The 14,396-nt window shown below is 40.0% G+C and overlaps 1 protein-coding gene across 1 annotated transcript in view; it reads left to right on the forward strand.

Annotated features, from left to right (window-relative positions):
• The window catches only part of BARD1 (BRCA1 associated RING domain 1), a 64,784-nt gene extending 56,610 nt beyond the window's left edge, over positions 1-8,174 (forward strand). Inside the window, exons 10-11 of the mRNA XM_028509301.2 lie at positions 4,693-4,790; positions 5,777-8,174. Coding sequence (XP_028365102.1) covers positions 4,693-4,790; positions 5,777-6,109 — 431 coding nt within the window. The 3' untranslated portion in view covers positions 6,110-8,174. The remainder of the gene's footprint in view (positions 1-4,692; positions 4,791-5,776) is intronic.
• Positions 8,175-14,396: the final 6,222 nt, after the last annotated feature.

The following is a 14,396-nucleotide window of genomic DNA, read 5'->3' on the forward strand; positions in this document are numbered from 1 at the left end:
TGTTTATAATTAGAATGCTGGCTTAAACGTATCCAGAAATAACCAGTTGTTAAATGGTATTTATGTAGAATCACAAAATCTAATGGTCTGTGACAGTTTTCTGTGATGTCCCAAATCTGGATGTTTGTGCTGGCATAATTAAAGCATTTAGCTTTTATTTTCCCTTTTAGCCTTTATTTCATTGTTCTTTCACTCTTTGCTGTGGAATTTCATAATAATACGTTTATTTCCTCTTTTTCTTGCCACCCAGTTTTTCAGAAATGGATGTGAGTGTAAGTTGTTTTTTTCCATTTTCTTTTGTCATGGGTTTAAAATGTTTCTTCTAGTGATTTTCTTTTTTCTGAAGTTCAGTGACATCACATCCTGTTTGACTAAAAAGCCTAAAAGTAAAGCATTTAAAAGTAAATTCTTTTGTTTTTATAATGAGTGTTGTTTTTTAATAGAGGGAATTTCTTCACTTTTTTTTAATATGCTGCTGTCTTAAGTTACATAAGTGCCTAGTGTAGATCTAATGACGTTTATTAAGGCTTTTCCTTTTGACATGGAGTGATGTTTGATCCCATTTTAATTATTTTTTGGGACGTTTGGTGTTAACTGGGAGTGGTACTTAATTGTGATTTTCAGTGCTATTTCAGCTCCAAAACTGGATGTGTGTGTATGATGGCCTGAATGGAGCATTTAGCTTTCATTTTACCTCTTACAGTAGCTGCAGAAGAATAACAATTCTTTAAAATACGGATTTATTTACTGCTCTAGCTTTTGAAAGAAGTGAGCAAATTCTGTGTCCTACCATGGCGGGTAATCTGCCCCTTTGTACGTGTAACAGATCTTCATGCTGAAGCTTTATTCTGGCTTCATTGTGCTCTGTAATCATTCGTGTGTGGCAGTGGAGTCGGGAACCCCCTTTTCCCCTCTCCTTCCTGTTTGTATGATTCTTTTTCTCTTGTAAAATGACAAAAAGTCACCAAGCTTAATACAGACCCGTGAAGGTCATCACTCGTTCATGCAGCTAAAATGAAAATACACACCTGTAGTTACATATGTGTTTATGAGGTAGGAGGTAAGAGTAGTTACTAGAGATTTAGAATAAAGGAATGCCTTTTGGTATAGTACAAACTTCTTTTGTGAAAAAAATTATTGTAACCCAGAATTCATAAGCTGCTTCAGTATGCAAAGCTTCCAGGTTTTGCTGAAGTAGCCAGAGCTACCTTAATGACTTTGAGTTAATAACTTCAAGTTAAGCAGTACTTTGGGAATGGGGCTGCTTACCCATATATGAAAAAAGTAATACAACCAGGCCAAAGGAAAGCTTACCTGAAATGGCAGACATGATCAGGAATACATCTGGGCTAAAAGAATCTCTTACTTTAATAAGATAAGTAATTCCTCTATTTCTGCACAATGATAGCTTCGGTCAAAATCTTAAAATACAGTGCAATGTAAAAAGTAAGAAAGGATATAAAGCATATTTTTATAAGGGTAGTGACATTTTAAAGTGTATACATTCTGGCATATGCAAAAATCTATGTTTACATAAATAGCATAACTTATTCATGTAAAGTCACTTCAGTTTGGAAATTAATCGCTGAGAAAGATAACAGGGAGTCTTGCAATATGCTTCCTTTTTCCAAAAAGAATAAGAGTTTATCTTTGTGCTCAACTATATTAGTGGCAGATAATGGAAGAATAAGGACTTTGTTAAATATATATGATGACTATAAAATATATTTTGGTTAAATTTTAAAAAGTACCTATTGAACAATGACCTATTTTAAGATATTGATATATATTATAGTATATATATATATATATATACACACACACACTATATCACACTATATCACACTATATCACACTATATCATCCTTTAGATGAGCTTCTGAGTAGAAATGTTGGGAAAGTTCTGGTATTTAACATGGAGATTAGGCTTAAGTATTCTTGTTGCAGGTTAACTTTTATTGAGTAAATAAAACCTTAAAATGTTAATCTGTTATTCACGCAGGTTCATTAGATAATGTTTTGTCTGGGAGATTCTCCCATTTCCTTGATGATGTTAATGTATCAACATTTAAATTGCTGAAAGTTTATTTTAAAGTATTTCATTCTTGTTTTTGTACTTGTTTAGTTACCAGTACAGTTAGTTCATCTCAAGAGGTTCACTAGGAAGTTGATATGAGTTTGTAATTATCGTAAAAGTCTGCTGTGCAGTACATCTTCATTCAGAAAGTCCTAGGGTTCAAACTGGAGTGGCAACGTTGATAGTAATTAGGTTAATTAAACTCATTTCTTTGGTCCGCTGACGGCAGAGCCAAATGCAGGCTCTCCTACACTCTCTCTAAGGTAGCCAGCAGTGTTTGGTTTTTGCCATTTCATATACCCTGGCTAATCTATTAAAAATTAGGATCCTCCTATTACTCATATATTAACTGATTATGTGATTTGTTGTAAGAGAGTCACAGTATATTAAATCTGAGTAGAAAATGCCTTGCATTTACTAAGATGTTTTTTTAAAAAAAGAATAAAGATTAAAGAAGAATACATGGTTTTAAACTGTGGATATGTGAGGTCTCATTTCAGTTGTTGTGGAGAAAGTTGCTTAAATCTCTTAGGACTTAAGTTTCCTTTCCTAAGAAAGGAAGAGGCTGAGTAGATGCAGCATCAAGGAGTTTCAGCGTGGCAAAGGACCACAGAAGACAACTTGTGTGGTTATGTCCAGCATACCCACTTTATTTTCGTGTCTTTAAATATCATTTGCGTTTTCTCATTCATTGCCGTCTCCACAGCTTCCTACCAGTTTGCACCAGGTTCCTCATGGCTGTGTGGGATCTGACCCTTGCAGACATTGTACTTGCAACCCTTGGACTAGCTGTCACCCCCAGCCTTTGAGAAATTCTTGATATTTCCCATGTTATGACAGCAGTTCTAATGGAGCACTTTGTTTTCAGAGGGGAAACACAATATATTTGCTTATTTAGTTGATACTAGGTGGCCTGGAGAGCTGGCACATTGTTACTTAGAGTAAGGGAATATCAGAGGCAGGCATTCTTCATTCAGCGCAGTAATCAAGCGTGGATTTCCTTCCGCACTCCACCGAAGTTCGCTGCACAACGGCTGCGCAGCTGACAGTTTCATGACCCGGGGCACGTTCACTCCGTGAAGGCACGGGCATCGCGCAGGGGAAGTGCCTTGCTGCCCTCCTGGTGCCTGCCGTCTCATGTCCTCATTTCCTCGATGCCGTGCTGCCTCCTGCCAGTATCTGTTATGGCTGTGTCCTGTTGAGTGACTAAAGTCAGCACATTGCCAGGATGAACAGATACCATTTTTGTATGCTTTTTTGACAGTAAATAAAACAATAATGGCTAAGCAACAAGCATAAACATAGCCCGTTTATCCACTTCTGTAGTTAGACATTAGCCATTCACCTTCAGTAAATGCCGTAGGGGTGTTCCGTGTTAAGTCCTTGGCTTCATCGGCTGACCTATTCGTTGTCTAAAGATTCTGTTATGAGTGCTCTGCAAGTATCATTAGGAAAGGAGGTTTAGACGGGGCGCTCCATGCCGGATGGTAAAAAGTAGAAGCAATGGTTCACATGTAAAACAATGAGTTTGATGTAAGCTGGTGATTTAGCTAGACGACTAATGCTTTGGGGGTTGGTGTTTAATACTGAAACAGTATGAGATGTAATGTGAACACACGAGCAGTGTTTCTAGCAGGGTACTTTGACCTAGTCAAAAATTTTATAAGTGAGTGACTTAAAAATTATAGTATTTGTAAAATATAATTACTATACAAAAAACCCAACAATTTTCATAGAACCATGATGTTTATGAGAGGAATAATTAATGAGAAGAACAGGATTTAGAATAGGATTCAGCATAGCAGACTTGGCCAACTATGCGTCTTGTGCTAAGAAATTAAGTGTCACGTGAGAGGGAGTTCTAGGTAGGCCAAGGTTTAGTGTGGAATATGAAGATGCATTAACAGCCCCAAGTTAAGAAAAAAGTCAGTCTCCTGACAAAGCTCTGCTTTTGGAGAGATGCCGCATTGAGTTACTAAAATTTCCTGACCTTGTGCGTTCAGCAGCACCTTCGAACACCTCCGCTGAAGCAGCTCCAGAGCACTAGAGGTATTCACCGAGTCGTCGCTAGAGTGGTGACTTCGCTGTGTACCTGTCAAACCCCAGACATGCCTTAGGCTCTGCTTATTGGTGATTGAACCAGGGCTGTGGAGCCCCTGTGGTGTGGCCAGCTGAGCCTGGGGCAGTGGACCAAAGCACTTCGCTTCATGTCAGAAAACAAGGATGCGGATGACAAACGTTCAAGTTTAGATAGATCACTGTAGGCTGAGCTAAACCGGGGACTGCTTATTCACCGTCCTTTTGATAATTTAGGTTCATATTTGTGAAATGCTGTATTGATTTTGGTTTTTCAGCAAGGAAACACATTTGTTAGTGTTCAGTACTACTTTACTGCTCAGTCCTCTGAAGAAGAGATTTCTTATATTTTCTTATATGTGGAACATATGTTCTTATATGCGGAAAGCTCATTTTATTGCATTTGGTTTGGCATAAAGTTTCTATTTAGAAACACTACTTATGAAGAAGAAAAAACACTTAGGTAAATTGCTTACTTTCAGTGAGAAAGAAGTAATGCTCACTTGACATTTCTTTTTCTTTTTTTCTTTTTTTGTCAGGGGTGAATGCTTGTCTACAAAGCGGAGACTGGGAGCAGGAAGAGAAGTTTGAGGTTCCTGGAGGACCCCAGAGAAGCAGGATCAACAGAGAACAGCTGGTATTTCTCTTTTGTCGCTACTTTCCTTGTTCTCGTTCTGTCTGAATATTATTATCACCATCAGGAAAATCTTCGCCTGCCCTCTCAGTGAGTACAGGTGACTGATTAAAATTTTAATTGTACTTATTTCAAACACTTGATTCTGAGAGATGATCACGATGAGCAGTAAAATCCAGAAGGCAATAATTTCATACTGTTAATGCGTTTTTGGCATCTTGAACATTCCCATAAACCTTTCGGAATCGGAGGTGAGTCTCAGATGCAGGAAGTAACTTGAAAGAAGACTTACAGCTGCTGCTCGGATTTAGTTACCATATGTCTTTATGGCCACAGACGCAGTTGTGATGGGTAACACTCCATTATCTTGCTGATGGACATTAGAAATGACAAATTTTCATGCAAGGGGAGTCTGAAACTTTCCTTTCATAAAGCACACAGAAGTGTGTTTCATAGCTAATTGGACCCATAGCCATGGCTTCCTAATGTCCTGTGCCCCAAGGAATACGCCTCTGACCCCCACAGGCCACACTGCCACTCCGCTGCCCTGGAGACCTTCGGCTGGTACTGTCCAGGGTCCTGACCGTGGATGCGCAGAACTAGATGGTGGTCCCCGGTGATGTTACTCTGACCGTCTAAGCCCGTCTCCCTGAAGCATATGTCAGATACTCAGCGATCCTTGGCCTTTAAGTCTTGCTAAATATGAATACGCTTTCTGATAAAAGAAGTTTGATGAACAGTTTTGGGGGGGGTTGTTTGTTTTATGCAAAACACGCCTGAAATCTGAGGAGAGTCGGAAGTACCAGAGATGGTTGACTAGGGAAGTTTAGTCCACTTTGTTCCCGAGCCTCCTTAAGTAGCTGCATAACTAACTGCTCATGACTATATTTTTAATTCCCTCATCTTTATGCGGTGTTTTAAAATATTTTGATCTGCTTTTCACAAGTTTTTTAAAATCTTTTTTTATTTTTTAAAAAATTGTATTTCAGTTGCCAAAGCTCTTTGATGGATGCTACTTCTATTTCGGAGGAATCTTCAAACACCATCCAAAGGACAACCTCATTAAGCTCGTCACTGCAGCTGGGGGCCAGATCCTCAACAGGAAGCCCAAACCTGACAGTGACGTGACTCAGACCATCAACACAGTCGCGTACCATGCCAACCCGGACTCCGATCAGCGCTTCTGCACACAGTACATCATCTACGAGGACCTGTCCAGTCATCGCCCAGAGAGGGTCCGGCAGGGCAAGGTGTGGATGGCTCCTTCTAGCTGGTTCATAGATTCCGTGATGTCCTTTGAGCTGCTCCCCCTTGACAGTTAAATACTGCACCGGATGAGCACTGCAAATTGAACTTACTGTTTGCTGTTTTGATCATTTGCATTTTCATAAATAGATAGACTCATTCATGTATTTTTTTCCTTGAATTAAAAAAACCTTATGTCAGATTAGGAATTTATCCTGTGTTTACCATTTAGATGGTGAGTTTGCATTGAAGGATTTTCTTTTTAAAACTGACATATATTTTGATTTATCATGTCTTTCTACTCAAATTATCAGCTATCAAAGATTAATGAGAGGGTATTGGAACTATCGGTTGATGTACAAGTGGTATCATTAATGCCTCAGCCTTGTAATGTTTTCTGATGAAATAATCCATACCTGCCACCAGCAGAAATACTTGCCATCCTTTAGTAAACAAAGAATAGTATCAAATAACTTTCTGTGGCTTTATCGTAATGAAAGTAGAGTACCTGGCCTACATGTGTTACCATAGGTGTTAAATTCCTCTCTTGTCTACAGTTGTATTTCATTTTACATTGTATTTATTTAGTTTTTTATTATACTTGGATGTCTGTACCTGCATTTTTATCTCTTACTTTTACCTTGCCTCTTTATCAGGAAATCATGATTTGAACCATAACATTGTTTTTTGGTTGTAAAAATCAACATTGGTTTATGGCACATATTTATCGTATATGATTGCTTATTGTGAACTATCAGTGTGCTGCTGTGTTTACATATATGAATACATACTTCAAGCGTTTTCTCTAACATATTTTAGTATCTGTATTTCTTAGAAGGTCTCATCGGACTTGCAAATTGTCAATAAAATGTTGATAAATTAGGAGGCAGTCTTTTCTGGTAGACTTTGCTACCTATTGCTAAAATAATTTTTTGAAGGTTTTAAGTTCTTCCTTCATAAAGGTTTTTTGTTTTGTTTTTCATCTGTGGATTTCTCTGGAGGCAGGAGTTGGGGATTACTTGATTTAGAACAGATTGTATCCAGATGACAGCGAAAGGCGTGACAGTAGGTTCAGGCGGAGGCGCGGGGAGAACCTGCTCAGCACAGCGAGGCAGCCGAGGCTGCGGAGGGTGGACGCGGTGCCGCCTGAGGGCGGGGAGCCCCAGGGCGGCCCCTCTCGTCTGCGTGTTCTCGGCAGATTGCCTCATTTAAGGACATTTTTAAAGAAGTCTTAGAAACGGAATGTTCTCCTGAGAGGAAGGACACGGGCTGGAAACCTCTGTGAGACCGGTCGGTTAGGTGACTCCTGGGCCACAGCACAGTGGGATAGTCCCTGGCAGAGAGTGTACAGCGATTCTGAAATGAATGGGCATTTCAACATCCCTTCATTTGAAAGTTTGAGATTCCGCTGATTGTTCAAAATAAATTTTACTTTAATTTCCCCTTAGACATATTACTTTTCCGTATCAAGAAATACATTGTGTGATTACAGTACTATACTGCTGACCCTGACCTTCAGGGGTGAATTAGCTCTGAGACACACTTTCCAGCCAGTAATGTGTTTGTCCCACATTTCATTCCAGTGCAGAATGATGAACACCACAGCACCACGCAGATCCGAGGGGGTTAGCTAATGTCTGGGTGAAATGTAAGAGACTCTGGGATTTGGGTCATCGTTTTTGATTTATACCTGACATTTCATCACTTTCTGTGAGCTCATTGGTCACGTTCCTAGACAGGTTTGTGTCTGTTCCTCCGCTCCGGGTCCGTGTGTAAGAGCACCTTTGGGGAGGTTGCTCGCTTTCACTTACCCCTTTTCTTGGCCTGTGCCCCTCCCTCCTTGTCACATTTTGTGCCCCACTGGTGAGCAGCTTTATTTTGGGTTATTTTAAGTATGTATTTTGACAGCAGTTGATTGATGTCAAGCTCTCGAAACTTGTACTTTCTGCATATGTATACTTGTAATTATTTTCATTTTTCAATCATAGATTCAAGCTTGCTTTTATTTGCTGAAACCATTAAACGTTATTTGTGTTTCTGTGTCTTCTATAGAAGTGTTTTATTCTATATTCCTGAAGAATGAGACTCAGAAAGACTTTGAGGACATCTTTCAGCTAATAAAAACTTGCCTTTTTTAGCTCTTAATGCTTTTTAATTATTTTTGGATAGAACTATTTCTCATGTATATTAGATACATTAGTACCTTAAATAATTTTTTTTCTGAATACAATGTAACCATGATAGTTTGGAGTCGTCATTAAATACAGTTTTGTAGATAAGGTTCACCATTTATTTTATCTGTCTTGCTTTCTTTTGAACCTGCTTTGTGAATGTTGCAATTAAGTGACCTCTCCATAGATGATGGTTATGGTTTGGGAGGTTTGGAGTTTCCTGTAGGAATAAGAAGATGCAGGGTGGGATGGGGGTGGGGTGGGTCACATTACACAGTAGCTGTCACTGCTTTGGGTTGGTGCAGAAAAAGTCAATTTTGTGCTAAAGGTTCGTGGACCTTATCACAGTCACAAATGTCTGTTCTGTTCTCTAATCAAAACACATTAAAATGGCAGGAAATGATGCTTATTTAATAACCAGAAGCCACTATTTTGTTTGAAGACGACCAAACCAAACATTGTAAATTTAATGTGTGAGGGGTGACCCTAAAAAGGCATGGAATTATCTTTTGGAGGGTGGGCCCTTTATAGTACAGACTTTCCCCACTAAGTGAGAAAGTGTTGTAGGAGCTCATCAGTGTAGCAGCTGGTGTGAGAGGCTACATTGGCTTTAGTGAACTTTTTTTGGAGACTGGATGCTTTTGCCCATTTCATGATGGGTGATTTATGTGAGTGCACCTGCCCACACCGCAGTGTTAAAAATGGCATGACTCCTGTTCCCCACTCTCTCTGTTCACCTCATCTCGCCCCCAGCAATTCTTGTTTGCCCAGATGAAAAAGTCCTCAAAGGGGAACATTCTGCCTATGTGGAAGAGCTGAAACAAAAAAGACAGAAGCACTAAAAGGCATCAAAATTGACAGAGTTCAAAAACTTTCAAGCAGTGGGGAAAATGTTGCAATAGGTATTGTATCTAATGGAGAGTACTTTGAAGGTATCTGAAGTTTAAACATGTAAGAATACATACACGATCTTGTATAAGTAAGTTCTGGGTTTTTTGGAGTCCTACCCTTGTCTAAGATCTTTCCAGAAAGTCAACCCATGTAATATGAAGATTTATTGAAGAAACAAGACACAAGGAACAGTGTTCATAGGACATTGATGCCTCAGTTCTCTTCAAAGTAAGCACCTTCAGACCTTACACAGTTCTAGAGTCATTAGCAACTGCAGCACGATGTTCCTTCGGCTCTGGTAGCAGAAGCCATGGAATGAATTTTGCCACGACATGTTTCTTGCAAAGTTCCTGTGTCAAAATCTTGGACACAGTTGTGTTGGGAATCCCCAGATCAGCTTCTAGTTCTCTCACCATCAGTTGCTGATCTTTGTGGATTGCAGCCCATACACGTTCAACATTCTCAGGTGTTCTGCTTTTGCAGGCCTTCCAGAACGTGGGCCACTTTCAACAGATTCTTGGCCATTTTTGAAGTGTTTGTGCCACACTTTTTTAAAAAAGATTTTATTTCTTTTTAGAGAGGAAGGGAGGGAGAAAGAAACACCAATGTGTGGTTGCCTCTTACATGCCTCCTCCTGGCAATCTGGCTCGCAACCCAGGCATATGCCCTGACTGGGAATCGAACTGGCGATCCTTTTGTTCACAGGCTGGCACTCAATCCACTGAGCCACACCAGCCAGGTGTGCCACACTTTTATTTGCACTGCATTCATTGCATTGTCACCTAAAGCTGTCTGAATCATCTGAATGGTTTTCATGGAGGACTGTTCAAGCTTAATGCAAAATTAAAGGTAGATTCATTGCTCTGCTTGCTCAGTCATTTGGAATGTGACACCCACACAGTACACACTGACTGGTACAGTGAAGTCATTGTTTAAGCATGCACATTCCAGTCTACTCTCCTTGGCTGCCAGGTTACATCGATGTTGCACAAACCATCCTCATATTAACGATGGCTGGACTTTTTCTGGACAAACCTGTGTCTTAATAAGTTAACTCTAAAGATAAGCACATCAAAACTGAGCAACTGTTCTAATTTCTTTCAGTCAACTGGTACTGCGTTTGGCATACTCATGAGCTAGCAGTGTTAATTATTTGTGGAGCTTTCTAAGGCATAGGGTGCACCTTTTGATTTCTGGATGTTTGTCTATTGTAATGGTACTCAACTGTGAGAATTGGGGAAGACACTAGACTGTTGTAACTGACCTGGCTTAACCCTACAGCGGTCATGTGTGTTGATAGATACACTAGTTACTAGTATGTGCTGAAATGTGGGGGAGAATTTTAAACTGCAAATTTGCATTTATATAATAAAATACATGATTTTTTATTTTCAGTTGGTCTAGAAATTATTAAATATAAAATTTTTTTTGAAATAACGGAAACATAGATACTGTTAAAAAATACAATGTCATTAACAATCAGAATCTTCAGTAGGCTTTGCACAATGTAGCAGTCAAACAATATTTTTATGCCTAAAGTATAGTACTTTTCACAGCACTTGCAAAAATGTTTTGATAACTGACTCATTTTGGATGCATAGCACCTAACACATCTTTTTCTGCTTGTTGAGGGAACCTTATTCATGTCATTAGGGTTTTCTTCAATTTGGGTTAGTCACATACAAACGCACAGCTAATCATGACCTTGAACCTATGTACCTGATCTATGTAACAATATTAAAGAAAAGAGTTTGCATCTCTCAGATCAGCCACGACCTCCATAGGGGTAAAGGGTTGGTGACTAGCAGCTTAGACCTGAGGCAGGTTCCTTTGGCCCCAATGCCTGGCGTGCCTGCACAGGCCCTTCTGAGGTCAGCAACATACCGTCAGGCTTGGGGATTGGATTAAAGACTGGAGGGGCACGGCTCCTGTACAGGCTTTGAAGTCAGTGGGCTTGTTGACCGCCTCTTCACTAGTGTATAAAATGAAGAGCTATAGTTACAAAGTTCTTAAAGTGGGGAAAATGCTGTCCATCTCACCTGGGCATAAAGGTGAACGAAAGCACCAAGCACCTCGTAGGCACTTGGAAGACCACCTTCTGATACCTCTGTGAGCACGGTGGATCGGAGCTGTTTCTAACAGCAGCTCACTACAAGTGGCTTTGGTAGCACAGCCCATCTAGGTTCTGAATAGTCCTGCCCGACTGCCGCCCGTCCTCCGGTTCTCCCTCGACGGATAGACTTGACAACCACCAGGAACAGGCCTTTCTGGCTGATTCTCGCCTCTGCCTTTTTTCTCCATCTGTGTGTGAAGTTGCCCCATCTATGGAGCTGGCCTGCCCATTCAGCTACGATTTTGTTTAGCTTTCATCTCCTGAATGCACTGACTCTGGATACCGAGGCGGCTTAGAGATCTACATTAGAAAGCAGGGGCCAGACTTCTCATCGCAGTGTCACAAGCCCTTTGGCCACCTCGGACCTGCTGTACAACTTTGGGATATCCTGACTTTACACATTTATTTGAAAAATGGAGGCCGAGCTTTTCCACTTTTAGTCCATGATTTGAGACTTATTTTCATTATTAATACTACGATTATGCCAAAATAATTCTTATATTTCTGCTGAAAAAAATAATATTACCAAGACATTTTGCTATCAGTGAAATATGAAAGCTTTTTCCTGGACTTTACTGGTATAGCTATCTTCAAATTTTTAAATAACTGTTTACAGAAGTATCACATAATTACTATAGAAGACTTGCAGAGTACAGAAACATGGAAGAAAATAACCCCCAAATCCAGGAATCATGAAGTAACTAATTGCTAGTAGACAAATTGCTTTCTCTAGCCTTAGGAGTGTTAAACACATTTATTGAATGCTACTGAAGGGCATGTGTGCTTCAGTTTTCCACAGTCCCCACTACTCCTTACTGCCTAGCCCCTTCCACTTTGTTTATTTACTTGGGCCTTAGAAATAGTTAACCCACAACACTTGCAAAAAATACTAACATTTCACAAACAACTATTAACATTCTTATCTTTTTTCTATTCAAGCACACACCGCTTTTATAACTAAGAAGTAAACCCTGAAGAAACTTTTACTGCATAATTTCTCATGTAATTAAATATTTTTATCCATCATTTTCAGTAGTTGCATCCTATCCACAACATGTGTTATAATTTATTTAATCAAATCCCTGCTTGTGAATATTTGGATTATTTCTATTACAGATAAAGCTATATAAACATAGTTCATTGCAGCATTATTTATAATTGCCAAGATAGGGAAGTAGCCCAAGTGTCCATCAGTAAATGAGTGGATAAAACTATGGGACATTGGAACCATGGAATACAACTTGGCTTTAAAAAAGAAGATTTTACCCTTTGCGACAGCATGGGTGGACCTGGAGAACATTAAACTAAGTGAAATAAGCCAGTTGGAGAAGACAAATGCCATATGATTTCACTCGTATGTGGAATCTAATGAGCAAACTGAACTAACAAGCAGCGTAGAGACAGACTCAGAGGGAGAGCAGGCTGACAGCTTGATGGGGGGAGTCAGGATGTGGAGGAAGTGGGGGGAGTGGGCTGACAGCTATGGGGGTGGGGCAGGGAGGTTGGGGTTGGAGGGATGGAGCAAAAAGGAAAAAGGTCTCATGGACACAGACAACAGTGTGGTGATTGTGGGGGGGCAGTATAAGGGGACTAAATGCTAATGAAAAATGCAATAAAAAATAAAAGCAAAAAGCGTAGTTATGATAAATTTTGAGTGGGAGATTTTCTTTAAAATGTAAAGCTATGTCACCATCTGTCATTAACATTTTTGTAAAATGCAAGGCACAAGCATATACATTTAAATTAAGACTTACAGTTGTGCTTAAAATATAAAAATTACAAAATGAGCCTTAATTGATTGCTATGATTTTCATGAGTTGATGAGACTACATGTAAGGTTTAAAATGTTCCAGATCTCAGGGGTTAGAAACTAACACAGAAAAACTGGGTAGGGGGGGGAGGGCTGAGGGTGGAAGGAATCCTGGGCCTTTTGGTAGAGACCTCAGAGATCGTTTTGCATTAGCACAGTGGGGAGACACCGTGCTGAGCCGGGGAAACAGGTCCAGACAACATCACACGGGTTCCTACTGGCTGGGCCCAGATTAAACACACGGGTTCTTTTTGTGCCTCACCATCTCAGGGGGCGTTGCATCTTTAAGTAAATCAAAGTATTTGCTATTGCAGAGACTGGGACCTGACTTGCGTTTGAATGGACGGATGGGGCTGGCCCAGGACATCGAGAAGGGAGAGGGCATTGATCCCACCTGTGCTGGAACCCTCATCTCCACTTCAGCAGACTTCACTCATTACCTCACCTGTGTTTGAGATCAAAAAGGGTCTTTTGTTTATGGTCTCAACCCTTGTCCCCAGTAGCCACAACCAAGTAGTCAATTTGATACAGCAGATGGATGCATTTGCTATCATTAGACTGAGCCATGCTTAAAAAACCTAAGTAATTATGTTTGTAGCTGTGCCGAGAGCGCAGAAGTTTACCAGAAGCATAGGACACATTTTAGTCAATAACTGTAGCTCGGTACAGAATGATTCTGAGATGGGAGGACATGCCTTTCTTCAGGGTTGAAGGGTTAAAAAAAAGCTCAAAGAGAGGGAGAAGGAATAGGATGGAGGAATATAATTTGAAAACCTTCTCTGAGTGATGTTTATGCCTGCACTTCCCCCCATTGCAAGGCACTGCTCTGGTGTCATTTATTGTTGAAAATTCACTTGTGCCGTGGTCATACCTGGTAGAAATTGTATTCCTGATTTAGGTGCCTGCTGCAAAGCAGTGTGTGTGTTTGACTAAATGTTAGCCATATACAATGTGTGTACCGAATCTGCTTACCCAGACACACATCTCTAAAACTAAAGGCATGTGGCGCTTGCTGTACAATATGGCCATGGATGTGCCATTACTATTCTCACTGTGATAACCATTTCCTTTTTCTGTGGAGGTCCTGGTAGTAAATTCCAATTATTTTTCTGGGCTGTGGATGTGGTGGTTAACAAGTATGATGCTGAGTTTACTTTAAAAGGGAATTAAGACATTCTGGAAAGTACAGTCTGAAGAATTGCATTGGCCTTCCTTTTCCAGATCTATGACAGAAGAACCAAATCTTCTTGTGAAAAAGGCATTTGGCTTTCCCAGTAAGTATCCTCATATTTATAAAGGGCTATGCAGAGGTTCCCCAGCAATTATACGTAGGCATTTTATCCTTTTCTTTTTAAAAAATACTTATCTAGATTTCCATT

This window comes from Phyllostomus discolor, chromosome 4 (genome assembly GCF_004126475.2).
Source record: "Phyllostomus discolor isolate MPI-MPIP mPhyDis1 chromosome 4, mPhyDis1.pri.v3, whole genome shotgun sequence".
In the NCBI taxonomy this organism is placed as follows: domain Eukaryota; kingdom Metazoa; phylum Chordata; class Mammalia; order Chiroptera; family Phyllostomidae; genus Phyllostomus; species Phyllostomus discolor.